Here is a 22,318-nt window from a genome sequence, read left to right as displayed (position 1 = left end):
TTAAAAACATTAACTGTGTCATTCCTCTGCTTCTTGAAATCTTGAAGTACCTTGGTAGCATTTGATTTATGTGTTAAGAGGGAAGTGCCACATCCTACTTTGTAGTATTCTTGTAACACTTTTGTTTAATTTTATAATCATGTCAAACATAATGTGATATGAACAGAAGCTAGATTTCAATTCTTCTGGCACTTTAAGTCATAAACGGCTTGATACTGTCCCATAAAATAATAATATAGAAAAAATCTGTACCATAGGAGAATTAGAGTCGTGCTTCAGCGGAAAGGGAAAAGGGATGTTTTGTTAATAAGTGTGTAGGAGGGATGAAGGTCCCAAATTGCATTGCTTGCACACCAAAAACTCCCCTGTTGCAGGAAGGCCACTGACCCCAAACCTCCAAGAGCTTTTCCTCTTTCCGTTCCCTCTGTGCCAACCCGGAGCGTAGGAAACTGGGATTGTGTCCCTGCTCTCGAGTGAGGCAGACCAGGTGGGATGCTTGCATGTTCATCACCTTGTCATCTCATTCTCCTGTTTTAAGCGCTCTGATTCTCCGTCCTCTTTTTGGCCTACTATAACAAGAGACTTTTTTTGGTTCTTCATGCTATGGAGAAGAAGCACAAATGGTAAAAGTCTGTCTCAGGAAGTAGCATAGTTATTATGGTCAGATTCTTTGGGTCTAGGGAGCAACATGGTCGGATTTACTTCTAAATTCTAAGCACAGGTATGCGATTATTTTATTTTAAAAAAAAAAACAAAATAAACCAAAAACCAAAACACATTCAACCCAAAAAACAAACTAGCAAATGTTGGCCCTGATTATCTTTTTCTGATGGCATTTCTGGGCAAGCACTCTTTGTATTGTCTACGTAAAACAGTATAATCCCAAAATCCAAACGTGTGTATTTGTGCACACAGAGTAACATACATTATTAGACGTTGTAGATCACAACAGAAATCTCATATGGTAAAGGACACATGAAAATGGTCTGTCAATTAAACTGGTTATAATGGACATGCCAAGGGTAAAGCAGAGATGTACTTGTGCATGTTTAATGCTAGGCATGTTTAGTCAGTTCGTTTGTTTAATATTAGTCCATTCATTTATATGGTGAAGTATTCTTGCCCCAGGTCATTGCTGAATCCCAGATATTCCTGCAAAAAGAGCACAGCTTGAAAAATTGTTTCGTGCACAAGAAAGGGTAGGCACCCAAAAAGACCTAATACAGAGTATGTAGTCATAACACAAATGCTAAGCATTAAAATCATTGGTTGAATTGAAAGAAATAAATATATTTTTCTGGAATGGTCTGGGCAGTGCCATTTAGTTCTTAGTAAGATGCAAATGTACTTGTTTCAGATTATCGTTTGTGTTGGCACACCGTGATGCCCGTGGGTAAATGACCCCCCCAAATATTTGCATACTTAATAGCTATTTTCCTACAATACACTCTAATAATTATTGTACCCTATTACCTGCTCTGTATTAGTGTAAAATTAACAATCCATTATTACACAATAAGTTTTATAAAACATTTACAGATAGAGATCATGTTTAATTAAAATTAACTTGCCTACTAAAGCCAAATGCACTTATGATTCGCAATGACCTTTTATTACCTGCAGTCCCTTGTTTTGGCTGGATGATTGACAGCTTGCTGTTTGGCTACCATGTTGTATTTCAGCTGACAAGACTTTTCATTTTAACTCAATTTGCCTGCCTATCACAAGCTGGTGGCAGGCCAGGCTCAAGTCACCCAGCTTTGCCTCAGCAGCTTGCTCTATTTCTCATTAGTACGCATTTATTCAGTGGAAATTGGAAGACAAATGCTTGAAGGCATGTGAACTAAGTATAGCAAATTAGGGTTTAAAGACTGAATATTTATAAGTATATTGAAACAGTTTTTAAAAAAAAAAGTCTAGAATGAATTGGAAGCTGAGTGCTAGCTTTAGTATAAGAGAAATGAAGAGAGAAGTGGGAGGATTCTAAGAATAACAATACTATGAGAGATATCTCTCTCTTCCCCCCTCCTTCTCTCTCTCTAGAAAATATGTAAAATCTCTCTGACAACACCTTATCAAACAACAGCCTGGCTTCTTTATGTAGCGCTTGCACAGTGAAGTTTAGCATCTCATGTGTGTAAGAAGGGGGGAAAAAAATGAGGGTCATGTTCATTTGCTGCTTGGTTATCCCTTGGTATGCTTTAAATTGCCTTGTTTGTTCGGCACAAGCACAGAAACAGATGTTGCTCTACCGTGCTGGATAATTTACTGTACCTCACAGTGCAGAATGGAAGGCCTCCCAGGCTACCCAGCTGGTCTGTCAGCGGCGATGGCTGGTGTCTGCTGAACTATGACAACTGCAAGTAAAGGCTGCAGTTTTATTGTGCAGTTGTCATTCCTCTCAATGTATAGCTCTGGCATTTGTGGAAAGCTGACTGTCTATTTTTTTAATGTGAGCCTGCAAAGCCATATAAGCTCCATTCTCCTTTGTTGATCATAATGTGACTCATTACTTTTGTCATCTAATGATTATCGGCATGATCGCTCAGAGCGAGAGCCAAGCTCGCCTTCCACACATAACTGGTACTGGAAGGTAAAACAGATTTGTCATTTACGATCTGACCGCTAAGCCACACTTTGTGCTCCATTATTGTGATTAACTTCTGCATAAGATATGCTGCCCAATTGTCATTTGAGATCCGGCAGCAGGCAGGGACTGCTGCGCTTTCTGGGAGGATGTCCACCGATAGGATGTGACCGCATTGCTTGGGTGGTTAAATGTAAACCTGCTATTTTGCCATGGCACTTTAATAATTATTTCTCCTTTGTTTTTCCCTCCTTCCCTCTTCCTCATTTGATTTCTGCTGTCTCTACATATGTCACCACCATTTCCAAATGGTGGACTGGTATGAAGCTACCAGCTTCATTTTCCGCGGGTTGAAGGAGGCAGTCTGGAGTGGAGGCTGGACTCTTCCTTTGTACCACGTAAAGTTTTGTTGCCAGAGCACTGCCAGTTGAAATCTATCGTGTCAGGTGCCTTGTGGCTATCCGCAGTAGAGGCCATCTTCTGGAACCAGGGTTCTTTTCTGGCTTCGTCACCAACAAGCCGATTTGACTCTGCCTGATTATAGTAACGAAGGCAGTCCAAAAGAATATGCACAGACTCACTGTACGTCACATTGAATCACGGCGCTGGCCACACAAAGCTGACCGCAGCCTCATTTCTTTAGACAAATGCATGCTTAAGGAAAAACCTCCTGCAAGAAAGCATCCAGGGCCACTTTATTTGCTATGCATGCTGCACCAGATTTAATTTTTAGTGAAAGAACGTTTGTTATTATTTTTTTCAGAGGCATCTGCACTGGGTAGCTACTGTCTCTAATAAACTAACCTTTTGGGTGCAGCAATTGCAGTGCCTTGGTGAACACTTAGAGAAGGCTTATTTGATATCACAAAACATAAATGAAGACACAAATGGATTATTACATGCAAATGAAACCCTATTTTAGGCTATTTTTCACACTAATGATTAGAAGGAATCAAGTCACATATAACAGTGCCCATACACGCTGGTGGAAAAATAGTCAGTTTTGATTACAAAGTGAGAGATGCAGCCCTAGACAGGAGCTACATGCTGATATACATGCTATCAGAATGATTTATGCAAATTATGCATATTATTCCCAAAGGAATTCCTCCTCAAACTGCCAGGATAAATTGCCGGAAATTAGCCATAAAATCTGTCGTGCTAGGAGCAAAAGGTGAAGGCCACTGGGAAAGCAAGGACATTCAGCTTCTGGAGCCTTCCAGGATGTGATGGTGGAGACAGAAATCTTGCTTTCCCCAAACCTGAAAGGACTATGTTTTGTTTCCTCTAGGCCAATTAGAAGTGTCTTTCTCTCTTAAAATTACCAGGCAAATAATGAATTGCTTTCATTCACTCTGACCACAACAGACACTATCATTTGGCAGCATAGTGCATTGAAAAGAAAATACATTTGAAAATTCTCAGAATGACTACAGAATTAACAAGCAGAATGATTTCTAATGTATAGTCCTGCCATTACATCCAACAGCTTTCAAAAGGCAAGCTAAACAGCTCCATGGATGCTCTTGCTGGTATTTGTTTGCAACCACCAAAATATATGTAAATGCATAAAGCGTTCATGTCTTTTGATTGCGTTGTTTTCAACATGATGCCTGAATAATGACTTTCCACCCAAAACTTGGTGCTCCTTACAACTGACAGGATTTCTCATCACCATCAGTGAGAATCACATCGGGAGGTTCAGCATCCTGACTGCCCCACCCCAACCCTGCGGGGTTGTTTATTGCCTCCTCCTGGTCTCTGCTTTTTGTTTGGCTTTGTTTGTGTGGTTTTTTTCCTTTTTTTTTTTTTCCTTTAGCCTGCCCTACTAAACTCCTGGAGAATCAGCAGCTGTAGCCATGTATAACTTCCAGTCGTCTCCCATATTTCTGATGCCTCCCCCCCTCCCCCGTTTTGTTTAATCGCAGAGAGTGCCTTAAACGAGAGTTTAAGAATGTGCTCGTCCTCCATGAACATCCGCATCAGCCAAGAGGATTTTGTTCTCAAGCTTGAAGGGAATCAAGAAGTCGTTTTGAGGAAAGGAGACTGGATAGCCCTTTACCCGCAGATTTTGCACATGGACCCTGAGGTCTATGAAGATCCTAAGGTAAACATTCAGCTGGTGCTACTCTTCCTACTCCAGGCAAATCGAAGCAGCCAAGCCTTTTGTGATCTGTGGGTTGTTGTTTTTTTTTTTTTTTTTACTGCTGTTCCTTCTTGTGGAACAAATCTTCCTAGTTTCAGATGTATTTTCTAGGGCCCTGCAGGTCAAAGGATTCACGGCCTGAAGAGAGAAATATGGTGATGAGACTGACTGCGACTGCTTTCAAAGGAATTGACAATTGCACATTGACTACCATAAACTTTAGGCTAAATGTGGGCTTTGTTTGGCAGTGGATCATTTGATACCCAAGGAGGGCTGAATAATAGAAGGTGGTTTAAATAGCAAATAATGTGGGCCATTTAGCTAAGTGCCCGCAAAGCATCATTGACTCTCTGAAGCCCTATAATAGCAGTGTCTTACTTGAGCCTTATGCTTTTTCACCTCCCTTCGTAGGGATTCACCCCTTCTTGATCAATTAGAGTGTTGTGAACTTGAGACTGTAAAGCTGTTGCTCTGCAGCGAAGCTCGGAGGGTAATTGTGTCATCTCCTTGTATTTTTCTCTGACGCTTAAGTTAATGAATATCAAAGACTCGAAATTAATCCACCCTGCCTCAGCTGTAATACAGCTTCAGAAGTTCACCACCTGCATGCAAATTGAATAGTCCTCTTCTCGGCTAGGTTGCTCCCCAGATTGCTGTCCCCAGCCCAGGGTGGCGCAGAGGAAGAGCAAGAAAGATCAAGGGTGCACGCTGAGGCTATTAAATGGCTCGTCTGCCTGAGAGGCAAGAGCTTTTTACCTCATCCATTCCTCACGCCTATTTTTCTAAGCAAATGGCTGTCTCCCAGCCATACTGATTTCCATCCTTGGCATTTGAGGCAAAGAAGAAAGGAACTGGATTTTTTTTACATGTTTATAGAAAGCCCGTGTTAGAGACATTGCTCTCTGAAGCTCTCCCTTCCAGGAATTTAAAGACGAGAGGTTGCAAAGAAAAGATGAGATTCAAGTGTCTCCTTGGTGCAGGACAGCATTTCGTTGTGTAGGAGCTCTGCCAGCCTCAGTGAGAGGAGGTGTGGAGCATGTTGGAGTCAGCAGGAGTAAGGTATAGTCACTGGGATGAACACTGGAGCTGTGGGAATGAAAATTACATTCAGGGGAGCTCTGCTGGCTGTCCCCACCCAAAAATGAAGATAAAGCCTGCAGAGAAAATTAGGGTTTTAAAAATAATTCATCTACTGGCAAATAGTTGATTAATATTTTTATCCTTAAAAAGGATAGATAACAGCTAACAAATAAGCTCTTTTTTTTCATTTTATCCTTAACACTTTATTTTGGAGAATGTTATTGATTTGTCAAAAGTCCATCTGTTTGTTTAGGTCCTAGACCAAAAGCATCAGTGTGGAAACTGATCTCCTCCCTTATCCAATAATTGCCGGAATATATTACCATATTTCCATTGCTTGGATATATCTGCTTAGTATCAGCTCTGCTCAGCTTTCACAGTACAGCTTTAGTTCATATATTTTATCTTTTTGATAGTGAATGAGCAATCCACACATTGCAGTACATTGATTTCAGCACATGGGCCCTCTCGAAAAGTGGGGAAATCACTGTTCTGTTTGGTTCTTAAAATATGCAGTGTGCTTTCAACAATAACTACTGAGGATCAGATAGAGATGGAGAATGAATTTTTTGAAAGGTGCAGTCTTGAGCTTGTCATGTATTTAGGGAAAACTTTTCCTGGGAAAACAGGCAGCTTGACGAGATAATTTTGTAGCAATGCTTTTTCTCCTGGATACATAAATTTAAGTTCAATCTATCTTCTGCTTTGGCACCATATTGTGTAAGTGTAAGCATATATTTCTGACCTCTTTCTCCATCCATTAAGGCCTAAATAAATTAGTCAGTTTTCTATAAAGTGTATAAGTGAACCCCTAAATTCTAACTCAGCTAGTTATAGAGCTCAGTAAATGAACTCTGAAAAACCGATAGAGTAAATATCAGGAAACCCTGCAGGAAACCCTCTATGGTGACATCCCAAACAAAGCTAAATACAGTATGTGACAGAAAGGGACTTATATCAATTGCAGGAGATTGCTCGGTTTTCATGATACTTGCAGCAGCTCATCCACACAGAACTTCATTACCTGTTTTTGCTCAGTATCTTGACCTTTTCCTTGCTGTCAGCCACCATGTGTCATTCAGGAGACTTTGCACATGGCTAAAAGTTCCTTCATTTTTAAAAATTAGGCTTTATTTAGCCAGTAAACTAGCTTTTAAGGAAACACTACTCAACCCAAGGGGCTTCAGCAGCACAAGCCTGAGTTTGGTGTCACTGTCATTGGCTACATTCCTGTCTCGCACTTGTTTTCTGTTTTCCCTATTCCTTAGGCAGCAATTTATTTTTTGTTAAAAGCAATTACAAGTCTCAGAAAGCTCTTAATATGACAAAGAAAGCATAAGGTTTGACCCAGTGTGTCTGTGTGTTCAATAACACAGCTCTTAATTGCTCCAGACACCAGAAGTGCACCGTGTGAAAATGTTTGAGCAAAGTGAAGAGCTCTGGGTTGGGTTTTCAAGCTATTGCAGTTCATACTTAGAGGTGCTTTTTTAGACCAGCAGGATTTAGAATTCAGGAAGTAAATCTTATGGTATTCTGGCCTTTCGTTTGTTACTGTGCTGCTTCAAATGAAGCAATAACTTCTTGGCAGAAAAAATAAAGGCATGCTTCCTTTTGGCTGGGGTGATCAAAGAGACTGAAAATAATTACTTGTCAGTGGATACAGACATAGAATCACCTTTATATTTGTGGAAAATCCAGGCCTCTGCCATTTAGTGAAACAAGCTCCTGTTCTTTAGCACCCAAACTTACATCCCACTGCACCTAGTACTCATTCCCTTTCTCACTGACCACTTCCCCTGACACTTGCTTCTCAACAGCAAGACCTGGAGTGCATGATTTTCAGAGCCTTTAATCTAACGGGTAGATCGCTATCAGTGTATTTTTAATGGTGGTGTGGGGTTTTTAATCAGTTGAGGTCGATTTCTGTCTGACTGACTTGTTCCCAGGCAGCTCCAAATGGCTGCTGCTATAGCAGATGTATGCAAAGCAGGACAAATGCTAATGAGTGACCATAAGCAAGAAGTGCTTGTCATTTTTATTCAAAGCATGCAGGAGGGTTTTGTAAGTGGTTAATTTGCCATTGACTGAGTGAGGATGCCAGATCTCCTTCATTCAAAAACACAAATTATCTCTAAACAGGGATCCTGCTACTCAAAAACAGTTAGAAATATGTTCAATTTATGGAATGTAGGTTACAAGTGTGAACTCAAGCCTTACTTGAAAGCACCCTCTTTATAATGGTTAGTCACTGGCAGTTGTCCTGCTTTGCTCACAGCTTCTAGAGCAAAATATTTGAAGGTAAGATGTGGCAAATTAAGCAGCAACCATCTCCAACTGAAAGGAAAATTGACTGCAAAGCACTGGAGTTTTCAAACAATCTGCACCATTCGGTGCAAGAGAAGGATGGATTTTGCTCTAGCTTGCAGGAGCAAAATTGGTGCAATGCATTAATTTATTCATAGGCATTTGCAGAATTTAGCAGATTATCCTTATTCGTGATGTATGTACCACACTGAGTGCATATGATGCTTTACAAGAAAATTGTCCTTCCACTAAGGTTCATTGTCCCTGCTGCAAAGCGGTCAAAATCTAATTACAATCAATATAGGCCAGACACTCACTGGATGAGATGTGGAAGTTGAAGGAGCTTGATGTAAAAGGACTAAGCTAAATAAGTGATTTAAAGAGTGTTCTTTGCAGGCAAGATAATGTGAGTTAATGAAACTTGAGGGAACCAACTGAAAAGAAGAAGCTGTCAGCTCCTTGTCTTCGTCTTTATCTTATTTTCTGGGTTTCAGGCGTGTTACCGTTGTGCAAAGAAAGCAGCTCATGTAACTGCCTTGTTACATATCATGCTGTCTCTCTCTTTCTCTTTCATTTTCAGGAGTATAAGTTCGATCGATACATAGAGAATGGCAAGAAGAAAACCACATTCTACAAGGCAGGAAGAAAACTGAAGTATTTCCTAATGCCCTTTGGCTCTGGGATCAGCATGTGTCCAGGGAGGTTCCTCGCAATGAATGAGATGAAGATGTTTCTTTTCATACTATTGTCTCATTTTGATGTAGAACTAGCAGAAAACAAATCTGTCAGACTTGATAACAGTCGCATGGGCCTTGGTATCCTCCTGCCAGACGTTGATATTGCCTTTCGTTACAAGCTAAGGTCCTTAAGAAATTGAGCAGCTGCTTTTATGTCTTCCACTAATCTCCATGTTTGCTCTGTTTCATCACTCAGCTTTATATTTTTGGAAACATTTGCTTTTCCCTTTCTGCTTTTACCTCCTTCCTCTTTGTTTCTAAGGAGAAAAGCCATTGGGCTGGAGGTAGAGACCAGATGCAAGGATCTGCAACCTCAATTTGTCCTGCCTGAGTTGTGAGAAGTGAGGTGACATGACAAGAGTCTGGCCAAGTAAATAGCCCAGCATCTCTACAAGGTGCATCCCCATGCTCTTGGCGGTGAGATGAGAAGGATTTAGAGGAAGGATGAATCCAGGCCACTTACATGGGAATTGGGCTCAGCAGCCCTCTGTCACAGGGTTAGATTGGGAGGTCCCATACACCCATCATCTAGAGGAATATCAGCATCTGCTCATAGAAGCATAATAACAAGAAAGGGGGAGCTTATTTCTAGAGGATGAAAGAATTTCTAGTTATAATTATCCTAACTTTATATTTACTTTATTTCTTTAATGCTCTTGAGAGTCTTAGCCTTTTATTTGGGAGAGGTGATGGAAGTTGTGTGGGGTGGTGGAGGATGATTTGCAAGAATGTCTTACAACACATTTCTAACTTCAGGTTTATGTACTGAGGGTGAATGCTTTGCTTTCTTGCTCCCTTTTTTTTTTTTTTTTTGTGCAGTGCAAAAAAATTAAAATATGTGATTTCTTTCCTGCAATCATTTAAAGTCAGAAGGGGAGTTCTGTTGATTTTAATAGGCTCTCAATCAAGCCTAAATTATCTATTTTGGCTTTTGAGCCCCCTCCCCCCAAAGAAGCGTATTCTTCAGGGAGAAAATAAACAAGCCTGTTTGAAATTATTTTACCACCTCAAAAATTAGCTTCTCTTTCTCTCACTGTTTTTCAGTAACATGTTCGTGCATTTATTTTGACCATTTCTCCAAAAAGGCAAAAGAGGAAGAGGGTTTCAAGGGCAAGTGTGGTATCTAAAACTGCTTTTTGATGTTGTTTTACTTTGCCCATGTTATGCATAGGCAGAGTAGTGTGACCTGTGTTTGGAAACAGAATTGTCCATCTGCAAATTGGAAAATAGGCTCTTCCCTGGGGCCAAAATCTGAGCAAGTGAAAACCCTGGGCAGCCACAGAAGTTTATACTGGCTGCCCAACCTGCTTCACTGGGTGCCCAGCTCTTGTTTGGAAAATAATTTCCTAGTGCACAAGATCTGAGATTTTAGACCCTGTCTCTCTTCCCAGCCATCACTTCAGAGACTGATGAGGATTCCCGTGCCTGTCCAGTCTCAATTTGCCAAGATGATAATTGTGATGGGAGAATAGCCATGTCTGTGGGCCTTGCCTTGTGTTCCTAAAAAACATCTCTCTTTGGGGTGTGCCAGAGTAAGTCTTCCAAAATCAGAAATTCTACTCATCTGTAGAGCACTTGATGGCCTATGGATGAAAACTACTACCTACATATTAAGAATTATTTATTCAGTTCAGTTATTTGTGTAAAGCATATACCCTAAATAAGCACCAGCATCAGTAGAAAGGCTTTCAGAGATTGGCACAGCCACCTTCCAAATCCTCCAAGAAGAAAATTGTGATTTTGTGGGATATATTGGAGAAACATTTTCTCTTCATATATAGTATTGATAATGTCTACAAATTTGGAGTACACTTACGTTAAATGGGCTTTGCAGTTGATTAAATGTTTTAACTTTACTTCAACATTTAATCAACAGCAAAAGCTGATTATTGCTTTGTGCCGCTGAATAAAATTGGTTTTTATGGAGACATTCTTGTAGTCAGGTTACTTACTCCTGTAGTTACTCTGTAGAAGTATTCAGCTGTAGCTCACAATCCGGTTTGGACATTAGAGCCTGGTTTATTGAGAGAGGGAATGTTGATATCATTACACTGTTGACTGTATTCCATTATTGCTTAAATGTAAGCTGTAAAATGTCTCATACCACAATTATGATGAATCCTTCTTTGGCATCCGACTTTAAAACAAACCTGAAGCAACTGTGAAAACAACAGTGGGTATTTGTTTTAAACAGAAGCCTCTTTTTTATAATTGTATTCTATATTTAGGATTTTGAATTAGAGTGTCACTGGCTGCTGCAGAATTTGATAGGGCATAATAGGACTGTGCCAAAAGTACATGCAAATCATTAGTAGTTTCAGATTAATTGCTGATCAATTTGTATAGTATTTTTCTGAAATTAAAAAAAGAACTAGATTGTCTCCAAAGTAGCAAATTAAATCTGTAGGGTATGCTCAATTGAAAGAAAAGAAAATGGTCAGAAACTTTCCCAGGAGTTGCAGGAAACCTCTATGAAGGCGCTTGGAGGCCTTGCATCAGAGTTAGAGAGCACCACACAAGAGGCCAGCATTCTGCTAGGATAAAAGTTACTTGCTCTTTTTGCTCAGGAACCAAAATAATCAAATGCAAAGCAGGATCTGTCTAGCCTGGCCTGGAATTGTGTCCCTGGTAACCCGTACTCCTGGTAGATTAGTTTTGCTGGTATGCAGTGCATCACTACCTTGGCATACCTCGGCTGCAGAGGAAGTAAACCTCACCCCCAGGTAAAGTCATGAGAGCAGGACAGAGGAGAGGTTAAGCCCTTCTGGTCTGTGCATTCAGCAGCTGAGGAGGTGACATATTGAGAGCCAGCAGCTGGTCTGAGCAGGAGTGACTCCGTCTCCTGGAGCAGGATTGAAAGGCCCATGGTGTTGGTATTCCTGGTCAATAAGCTGAGACAGCACAACATGGTAAGGGTGCAGCATCCCCAAAAGTCCCAGCTGAGCCAAGCTGGCTGCAGGCTGCTGTGCCAAGAAGAGCATGTTTCATTACATAGGGCACAACACCGTTTTTGATGATCTCCTCTGCTGCAGGACCCGGGAGTGTGCAGCTCTGAGTGTCTGTCACTGGAGCACAAAGAGGCAAAATCATCTGAGCAGAAACAGCAGTGCTGTTTGCAAGCATTCAGGTGCTGGTGGGGCTGCAGGGCAGGGCGGGGGGAGGCAGTCAGACCTGTGCTTCCCTCTCCCACCTCTCCACTTCTGCAGGGGGGTCTGCCCTGCCAGCCCAGCGGTGTCTGCTGGGGGCATCCACAGGCCTGGATAGGTGCAAGATGAGGCAGGAGGAGTACAGAGGTACCCCCTGAATTTCTCTGCTGTTCCTCGATGGAATGGTGCACTCGCCCATCAGTTTGAGATGTGACTTGGCTGGGCACTACCAGCCTCTGACTGTAAGTTGTTGATATCTATGGCTGTATCAATAGCATCTTCTGCTATTAAAAAAAATAATATATATATAAGCACCTTTTTTCCTCATTAAAAAAATATGTTTAAGTCAATATGGCCCATTATAGCACCCAAGAAGAAAGTTAATTTATCATGAACTAATGTGAATGCTAAAATGTAATTTTCTAATTACTATTCTTATTTTAATTTACAGATTGTATGTTCTCCATTTTCATGCTGACGCTTAGTACTGCTAGATGCTATTGTAAACTTTTTAAATGTTCCATTGTTTAGGAAAGTGTCTAGTATATGTGTACCTGTTTGCAAATTAGATTTTCATATCTTTGTCAATATGTCCTAATGTAATAATATAACCATGTAAGAATTGTTCTTTAGTTTATGCTTTGAAGCTAGCTGCATGTCACTACTTTTGGCACTGCTATTTTTATGTATAATTCCCAGTGTGTGAATTTCTCTTGTAGAATTATACATGATCTTTTATTTTGTCATTATTGAACTTTCTGATATTCGAGATATTGTGAAGTGCTCTTAATTGTGCAAACTGACAATTTGTATATAGATGAACAACAGCTAGGTTCTGCTTTAACAGTTAATATCCAGGGTTCAGGCTCCTAGATCCACTAAGGTACTTCTGAGCAAGAAAATCGAAATTTCATTATTTTAGTAATCTAACATCTTAGGGGAATTTTGTATTTCAAGGACACAATAAAAAGGAATATATCTATTTTAATATTGAATGATTGTCCATGGTATTTTTTCCAGTTTATGTTTATACTTCTCTCACAGATCCATAACTATTGCTTTATTTTTTTAATTATTATTTCAACATACTGCATTTTTCTGTTACTTGATCTTGACAGATATTTCTGTAATTAAAAAAAAAAAGTGCACTTAATTTCATCAGTGGAATGCAGAAAGTCCTCTGAATATTGGAAATGATCATGTCTTTTTTACCACAGCCCCCCCACCATGAAACATAAGCCAGTTCTCATGAGATGAGGTAAAAAAAGTGGTGCTTCTGACATTCTTAGGACATTATTCAGAATTAGTATAAAGATCTGCAGTTCACTAGTGATTCCCAAGTACAGCTCCTAAGCTTTTGCTTTTGCAAACCTCCATGTAGTACAAGATGTAGTACCTAGTGTAAAATATTCTGTCTTCACAGATCATTCATTTTAAAGGGGGATATGAATGAAATTGTTACAATACACAGCACTGCACCAGCAAAGCACAACTTGGATTTTCTAGGTATCACTGTAGCTGTTGAGTTCTACAAGTAGGTATTTAATATGAAGGTTGTACCCTAAAAACATCGGTGTTTCTCCATTCCTTCATGCAGAAATGCTTGTCAGGTATGTCTGCGAGGGTTATTGAAGATACTTGCTAGAGAAGACAGACCTGCAGCATTTTCTGGATTTGATAAATATGTGTGTAGCTGTGCAATTGTTTTAACTCCAGGCTATATTAGAAGTTACTGAAATTTATAAATTAAAAAGTGGCATTGTTTGAGATTTCTTGAAGGACACTTTTCTGAGTGAGCTTGCCATGATGGTCTGAAAGATAGCTTGAAGGAATTAGTAAGACCCCCTAACACTGTATTTTATTTAGTATTTGATGCCAGGTACTCTCTTGATCTTACTTGTATAGCACTGAATTTTAAAACTGTTCAAGGTATCAATTTATGAATATGCTTAACTCACATGAATAGAGCTATTCTAACTGCCAGACCAGAGAAAGTGAAGTATTTTCCTGTCTACTATCTAAACCAGCCTATGTTCCCTGGCTAGTCATGTCCCCATACCCACAACATATCAGAAAAATTATCTCACTACAAAAACACACCTTAAAGCTATGCTTATGAAAGTATTGTGATCCTTAAGTTATTGTCTATGTTTATAATTAGTAATGAATATGAAGAAATGGTTGCTGCATATATAAAAGTGTATTTTTAAAAGTAGACAATGTTCCATTTTAAATTGAAAGCAAGGAAGCTGTAGTGGGATCTTGGTCATCATATAAACCAGTACTGTGTTTATTCTATGCATCAGGTTTTCCTGGGATCTCGTGTACTGAAGTTGTATGAGTACATCATTTGTACTAGTAGAAATGTGCTTGTCTTCAAAACTATTCACACCAAAATAAATAATTAAAAGAAGCCTAAGCTTCAGCTGTTCTTACTAGAAGCCTTACAGGATTCTATCTTCAGAGATTTGTTAAACCGATTTTGACATTAATGTGTTGGTTTATTTTACTTTTCCTCAAAACCAGAAGCTATGACTACAGAAAAGTTGAATAAAAATCTAAGTTCTGGCTACAGGGAGAGTAAAAGTCAGTAAGCAAACACCCTGTGATGACTTTTGACAGTGACTTCTTCCCCATCAGCTCATCTTTCCAACTACCTCTTTCTTCCAAACAGTTTAGTCGCTCGCTAACCTCCTACAGGCAGCAAGTCTTTTCCTGTCTAATTTCCCTCTTGTGAGCAAATGAATCGCCTCTCTTCACAGCGTATCTTTCAGTTGCCTTTTTAAAATGAGTTCTTTACAGCAGCCTCTTGCAAAACCGGCTTCGCAGGTGGCTGCAGCTGGGAGAAGTGCCGCCTCGCTAAAGCTTTGAACCTGAAAAGCGGATGCGCATTAGTTGAGCTCATGCCGAAGCACCGGGGGATGCTGCCGTTCCGGGATGGCTCCTCTCCGGGATGCCCCCGGCCCGCGGCGGCGGCAGGGACCCGCACCCTCGCCCGCCCGCTGCCCGCCGGGCTCCCGGCGCCGGCTTGCGCTCCCTGCGCTCCCACCTTGCCCGGCCAGCGACAAAAATCAGGGGAGAGGGGGGTGGGGAAAGACTCCTGCAGCCCCTTCCTGAAAGCATCACGAGCTTCCAGGGATGCTGCAGTGGGACAAGGGGACGGGACCCCCGAGGAGGTTCCATGGGAAACGGTCTGGGTGTTCGGTGAGTTTGGAGGGCTTCGGCTGGTGGAGAGGAGTTTTACTCTGGAAAGGCGATTGTTTTTCCCTAATCCTCAATTATGAAGATTTTAAAATAGTATTAAAGGGGCAATCTGTTCTGCAACTTCTCGGAAGAAATAATTGTTGATTTAGATAAGCACTGATCCCTTCAGTGTTTGATGAAGATGTTAATTTATGGCTGTCTAGCAGTTTATGGCTGTCATTAGATTTTCAGCTTTGTCTCTCTTCGAAATGTATCTTTATTTTTTTATTTTAATCCGAGACAATTATGTAAGAAAACGGTTATGTTTGATCTAAAATACATCATTTTCCTATAGCATTTCAAATTATTCACAGATCATAGTTCTTATATGTGCATATATGAATTTAAAAATACAGCAGTAAAGTGCTTGAAACAGACCATAAATTTGCTTCCTCTTTTATTACACGTCTCTGAATCAGGTTGAGAGGACAAGGGCAACTAGGGGCTTGGGGAAGGATTTAACCCTTCCCGAGGCTGGAGAACCAGCCGAACCAGACCAAATTCCCCTCCGGAGCGCTTCGGGGGCGGGTGTGGGCGGGCTGGGTGACACCGAGCTGATGAGTGACCACGGGGAAATTGGGCTGGCTCATTTAGCAGATGTCCCTTCTGCGACGTCGTCGCCTGCTAGGAGCCCGCGAGTGGGGCTGGGGGCCGGGGCAGCCAAGCCGGCGCCCGCTCCCGGCAGCGGCTCCCGCCTTCGCCCCTGCCCCGGCGGGATGGCAGGGTAGGAGCGGGCACCATCGGCTTAACCCCTGCGGCGCCTGCCTATGCCATGCGCAACACTTCAGGGAGAACCTGCCCTGCGCCCTCCATGGGCTCCGCCAGTGCCGGAGCCTTCCCAGGCGGGGGCCGGGCCCCGAGGGGCAGCAGCGACCCCGCGGAGCGGGCGGGCGGCGGGGGCTGGGGCCGGCGCGGAGCCCAGAGCGACTTCCCCAAACTTTTGTCCCGCTCCGCAAGGAGCTTTTCTGCCGTTTGCTTAGAGCCTCAGGATCCCTCTGGCCTGTAGGCAGGGGCGATACGATCACAGTTACAAATGATCCTGGAGAGAGTCGCGGAGTCCCGGTTCGTCTGTTTTACCCCCCAACAGCCTCCCTCCGCCGCCACCACCACCACCACCACCAAGAAAAAAAAAGGTGTTAATTGCTGTAAAGTTTCCGAGCACGTGGATAATTTACTTTGACTGCTGCGGTTTAATTAAAAGCAAACTTATTTATGTTTCTGATGTTTATATTACGCGATTTAATTACGTTTAGAGGCAGCGTCGCACTTTTTTTTCCCCCTTCCACCCTAAATCACATTTTCATTAAAGGTTTTAATAAGAAAACTCACTTGACCACTATTCATTATCTAGTCCCCTCCATGCACACAAGTTCACTTACCCATTCATTTATTCACTTACTCATTCCAGCAGATCCGCTGCAACTGCTGCTAGCAGGGATGTGAACACTCATAATTATTTGTCAAAGTCTGGAAAGTGTATTATCCCTTCTTCTAGTGGTAATTAGTTACCATAGCATCTAATACGTAAATGTGCCCAGAGCACACCATTAACAGTTAAGCGGAGGATTCAATTTAACACATGATTATATCTTTCATAAGTCATTACATTAGGAAAGCCAATGTCACTCATGCTGGGACAATCTCAGGCTCCGAGCCGGGGTAAGGGGCCAGGGAAGGGAGCCGGGCTGGGCGGCGGGGGTAGAGGGAACTCCGGATGAGGCTGAGGGAGATCCCGGTTCGGTGGGGCAGTTGTGGACGGGGAAGAAGCTCTTTTGAAAGGGTACATGTTCATTTCTGGCTAAGTCATCTGTCAAGCTTTAAGGGGGGGCGGGGGAGCCTCTCTCCTCCCCCAGCCCGGCACACATTACGCTTGCATTGGCAAGACCTGCTCAGGGACTGGCCCAGTGGCTTCGCGCCGTTTCCCAGGGAGGATGCTCGGTGCAGTGCGACAGGGGAGTGGTAGCACCTCTACCCGGCACGGACCCCTCGCCCCGCTACGAAGCAAGAGAAGAGGAAGCAAGAGAGCCCTAAATCGGGCGGCAGCGGTAGCCAGGGGTGACAAAGATTTTCTTTCCGCTGTCCCGTCGCTCCGAAGCAGAGGCAGGCGAGAGAGCGGTGAACGGAGAAACCGCTCCGTGTGCCATAGACGGCAGCGGCCGCCCTCGCTCCCCAGAGCTGGCGGGGAGCATTCCAGGCCCGGCCGCAACACTTCGGACCCTGCCCAGGGGAGCAAGGTGGCAGGGCGTGGGCCTCCTCCAGCTCCTTGCCCTTCCCCAACCTTAGGTACCGGCCGCTCCAGGAGTTTGCTGGGACATGGCTTGTCTTCCCCCACCCCACGGCCGGATTAAAGCCGAGCAGCGCCCGCTCCTTCCAAGGGAACCTCTCCGGGAAGGAAGCCCGCTCGGTAGCCAGAGACATTAAGCGGTAAATATTGCAGCCAATGTGTCCTGCGATGTTATATGCACGAACACACACTCACACGGACACACATACGCACACACACAGGCACGCACCACGCCAAGCTGGTGGCGGTGGTTAATTCCTAATCAGAATGATGGACAGCAGAGACAGAACAATACAAACTAATGGCTGTGTTGCTGATCACTTTACCCCTTGATTAAAGACACCCAATTATGGCGCAGAACAGTGTCGTAATTATGTTCCTTAATCACATCCAGGAGGTTTAATTGCCTTAACGATGTGTTTCATTAAATGAATTTAGGTATTATAGTCGACAGTTTTCATACACAGTTGTTTTCAAATTAACATAATATTAGACATCGTCATGGAAATTGTTTTAATAATCATAATTAGACGCACCCAGCCTTTGTCTAGTAAATGCTGAGAGACGCTTCTCCTTGCGCCTGGGGGCTGATCTGCCCACCCTCTCTGGGCTGCCTTCCCACAGCTCCGTGGCACTTTACAGTTATGTTTCCTGAAAAGTTACAGGTTCTGATTAATCTTTTTTGATGGGAAGTGGAGCAGAAAATATTTATCCCCTTCCCCCGCCCGTGGTGCTGCCTTTGGGAGAGGCGGCTCCGCGGACACCCAGAGCCGGCCCGGGCCGCCCGAGGGGAGGGGGGAGCCACAGGACCGGGACCCCCGGCCCGGGCTTAGCGCCGGGCAGGCAGCTTGGGGGGGCCGCCTGCTCCCCCTGCCCTCGGGTTTGGGGCAGGGCGGAGGGTCCACGAGGGGAGGGGCGGCTCCAGAACTCGGGGGGTAGGGAGGAGGGGGGGGCGGTCCTGCAGCTTACCCCGGGGCGCCTGCAGCCCCACGGCTCGGGGCGGGCGTGGAGCCGCGGGACGGGCGGGCAGGGCCCGGAGCTGCCCCACGGCTGCCCCGCAGCGCCGGGAGCCGCCTGCCACGGGAGCGGGAGGAACGCAGCGCGGGAGGAACTCTCGCCGCCCTGCCTGGGACACCCGGAGCCGGGAGCGGGGTGACGGGGAGGGTACTGGGGCGCACTCAGAGCAAAGCAAAGGAGGCAAAGAAAACTACCCACCCCCACCATCCACCTCCTTAAATCTGGATAGATATGCTTAACAAAGCACAGCACAATACAAGCGTTTGTTCAAAATATTTTAATAAAGATTCTTTCCGACATAGATACACATACAAACGATCGTACATTGCTGTCATAATCTGATTGACCTATTTAATATATATCACTCTTTACACATCCGTGACCTGCCAACAGATCCATCATGGCTCCTATTTTGCCATCCAACCTGACAGTCCGAATTTGTATTATCTGCAAGTAGGGGAAAATAGCAGGACTCGTTTTTTGAAAAGGAAAAAAAAAAGAAAATGAAAAAAAAAAAATCTTGATTTACAAATGGCAGAGAGACAGCCACCCAGCCATGCAAACTCAAACTGAAGGCTCACTTTGGGTAAATAGCTACTTCTTGCTTTTCATCTCTCATTTTTCTTTCAAAAAAAAAAAAAAGAAAAAAAAAACAAACAAAAAACCCAAACAAAACAAAACCTCAAACCAAAAACCCACCTCCCACATCCCCTGAAAAAGGAAGAGAAGAATTCCACGCGTCTGTAAATCAGCGTAAAGTATTTTAAAGTATTTCAACTTAAATAATCATCCACAGTCAGAATAATTTACATACACATTAAAAGCGGTTTAAATTATACCTTTGAAAACACAGCGCCTGGGAAAACATTGGCTTGGCAAGTGTTCTTGTAGCAGCTATTGCTCTGATGCCTTGTAAAAGTAAATAGTTATTACCTGTTATAATGCAAAGAATACCCTTTCAAAAATCAGTTGGTTAAGCAATTAAGAATACACTTTTCCTGTAATTTTTGGACTGAAGCAATTTATTAAAGCTCAATTTAAATACAGGGATGATGCAACTTAAAATCCAGATGACCTTTCATAAACCTAAGCAGCTCGGATACATCAACATTTCTGGTTATATGTTGTTGGCAAATAAATGTTTTAAACACTTGGCACACAGTTTAAGTTAATCCATAAACAGAATTTTAGAAGCATTTAAAGTAACTGCACATAAGACCCATGACCTCAACACATGATAAATATTGTTGGCGTGGAAGGGTCATTTTAAAGAATAACAAATAAATAGCATGTCTTGTTTATACATCATTGCAAAGTGGAAAGAAACAAGGTGCACATAAATATTTCTTTTAAAAATGCGATACTTTCAGCCACACGGAGTAAGGGTTTTGATCGGTTATTTTTTTTTCTTTTTTCTTTTTTTAGCTCTCTCATTTTTTTTTAAATCACTCTCACCAAACTTTGCGCATTTTCACAGGATCAAAGTTTAGAGACCATAAAAAATACAAAGTCTTCCATAGCAATGGTCCAGTCTCTTTGTTTCTGCGAGTCACTTAAATAATAAGTTTACACTTCAAGTTTGTTTGTTTCCTGGCTCAGAATAATAATAATAATAATACTGCTAATAATAATTAATTAAAAAAAAAAAATCTATGTTCAAGTGCCCTCTCTGATTTGTCCCCGGCGATAGCCCCGGCTCCCAGCCCGGCCTGCTATTTCCCGGCCTCTCCTTTGTCCGGACGCGCAGCGAGCCCCCCCGGCGCCCCCCGGGCCGGGCCTTCCTTCCTCCCCGCGGCACCCCCGGCCCCTCGCCCCGTCCCCGCCGCCGCACGCACGCTGGCTCCCGTCGCCGTCTCGTCTCGGCGGCACCCGAGGAGAAGAGCGAGGCGAGGCGAGTCCGGGCGGAGGGCGGCGGGGGCCGGGCAGCGGTCAGTCCCTCCGCCGCCTCCGCGCCCCCCGGCCCGGGACCGGACCGTCGGCTGTCGCCGCTCCCCGGGGCCGCGGCGGCGGCGGGGGGCGGCCACGGCGGCGGCGCTTAAGGCTTCTCCGTGCACTGTTTGCAGAGGCTGGAGGAGACGCTGTTGAAGATGGCACATTTCTCCGGGCAGGAGGTGGCGGGGGGCAGCCCGGCGCTGAAGGGGTAACCGGCCGCCTGCTCGTAGGCGCCGAGGGCGGGGTGCAGCGCCGCCGCCGCTGCAGCCGCCGCCGCGGCGGAGCTGGGCAGGGAGGCGGCCGAGATGGCCTGGCCCTGGTTGAGATAAGCCACCAGGCGCCGCATCTCCTCCAGGGCCTGCGCCTGCATCAGGATGTAGTTCTTGGCCAGGAGGAGCGTGGCGATCTTGGAGAGCTTCCGCACCGAGGGACTGTGCGCGTAGGGGATGACCGCCCGCAGCTCGTCCAGCGCGTCGTTCAGGTCGTGCATCCGCCGCCGCTCCCGCGCGTTGATGTTGAGCCGCAGCGCCTTCTGCTCCTTGGACTTCTTGCTGCCGCCGTGCCCGTGGCTGTTGGAGCAGCTGCCCTCGGCCGCCTTCAGCCCCCCGCCCCCCCCTCCGCCGCCGCCCGCCGCCGGCGAGGCGACGCGCGGGTCCCCCCCGGCGCCGCGCAGCACCAGCTCGCAGCGGCCGTCGCTGTCGTCGTCGGGGCTCTGCTCGCCGCCGCTGCTCTCGGCCACCGAGCTGCGGCTGGCGCTCTCGCCGTACTTGACGCAGACGGAGCCCGGCGGCAGCGCCAGCGGGTCGCCGCCGACTCCGGGCTGCAGCAGCGCCTCGGGCTCCGACGCCTCGTAGCAGGCGAGCGGCGAGGGCTGGCGGTCGCGGGGGTGGGAGAGGTCGAGCCCCGGGGGCGAGCGGAAGGCGGACTCCATGCGCTTGGCCGAGGCGGCGAGGCTCTTGTGGAAGAGGTCCTCTTCTGCGGGCAGCCCCAGCGCCCGCTCCATCGGCGCCCCGCTCGCCTCCGCCTCCTCCGCCCCCCTCAGCTCCCGGCCCGCTCCTCCAAGGCTCCGCGCCGCGGCGGGCGGCTCCCCGGCGTCCCGCTGGCAGAAATCGTTCCCCGGCTCCCGCCGGGGCTGCGCCGTGCCCGGCGCCGCGGCTGCCCCTTCTCTGGCTCCGGCGGCGGCTCGGACTGCGGCTCCGGCTGTGGCTCCGGCGCGGGCGGCGGCTCCGGCAGCGGCTGTGGCTCGGGCTGTGGCTGTGGCTCCGGCTGCGGCTCCGGCTCGCCCTCAGCAGGCGCCGCGCTGGGGCATTGTGCGCTGCCAGTGGAGCCGCTTCCACCGTTTATCTTGCTTGGATTCACCTTCAAGAGATTTCCGGACCCATCAACCAGCAGCCGCCGCAGACGGGGGAGTCTTTTACATCATTATCTCTGAGAGTAGGTTATTATGAAGAAGACTCGCCTGTTGGGACAGAGCTTTCTACCCAATCAGGTTAACGTTTTAATTAATAGGATTAAAACGGTAACAAACAATCCCAGGCGCTATCTGGCCCTGAGTCTGAATAGTTTCTTTTCCCAGGTCTGAAGACAGGCAGCAGCTAGAGCTTTATAAGAGGCGCCTGCTCCATTATTCTCCCTGCCATCTGTATACACAGCTTAACGCATATGTTTGCAAGACGTTGTGTCCTGTTAGTAACCCAACAACTGCCTTTAGCTTGACATGTGTGGCGACTTTCACTCATCAATGAGCACACTAAAAGCCCTACTTAGATCGAAGGATGTTCTTTGCCTCCTTCAGCAAATTACAGCCCTGCACTGCAGAAAAGCCCACTTCAACACTTCTCC

General features: G+C 45.1%; 2 protein-coding genes across 4 annotated transcripts in view; one reads left to right on the top strand and one right to left on the bottom strand.

Moving 5' to 3' along the window:
- The window catches only part of CYP7B1 (cytochrome P450 family 7 subfamily B member 1), a 125,516-nt gene extending 112,521 nt beyond the window's left edge, over positions 1-12,995 (top strand). For all 3 annotated transcript variants that reach the window (XM_069004855.1, XM_069004857.1, XM_069004856.1), the window contains exons 5-6: positions 4,516-4,694; positions 8,698-12,995. In XM_069004855.1, the coding sequence (XP_068860956.1) occupies positions 4,516-4,694; positions 8,698-8,994 (476 nt within the window). In that variant the 3' untranslated portion in view covers positions 8,995-12,995. The remainder of the gene's footprint in view (positions 1-4,515; positions 4,695-8,697) is intronic.
- A 7,584-nt stretch (positions 12,996-20,579) lies between these two features.
- Positions 20,580-21,479, bottom strand: BHLHE22 (basic helix-loop-helix family member e22). The gene has a single exon (XM_069005979.1). The coding sequence runs from the start codon at positions 21,477-21,479 to the stop codon at positions 20,580-20,582; it is 900 nt and encodes a 299-aa protein (XP_068862080.1).
- Between the last annotated feature and the right edge of the window lie 839 nt (positions 21,480-22,318).

This window comes from Aphelocoma coerulescens, chromosome 2, assembly GCF_041296385.1.
Source record: "Aphelocoma coerulescens isolate FSJ_1873_10779 chromosome 2, UR_Acoe_1.0, whole genome shotgun sequence".
Taxonomy (NCBI): Eukaryota; Metazoa; Chordata; class Aves; order Passeriformes; family Corvidae; genus Aphelocoma; species Aphelocoma coerulescens.
The sequence above is the reverse complement of the archived record's forward strand: the minus strand, read 5'-3'. Positions and strand labels throughout refer to the sequence as shown.

Excerpts from the sequence above, each read along its gene's own strand:
- BHLHE22 (XM_069005979.1), bottom strand. The coding sequence starts at position 21,479 with ATGGAGCGGGCGCTGGGGCTGCCCGCAGAAGAGGACCTCTTCCACAAG.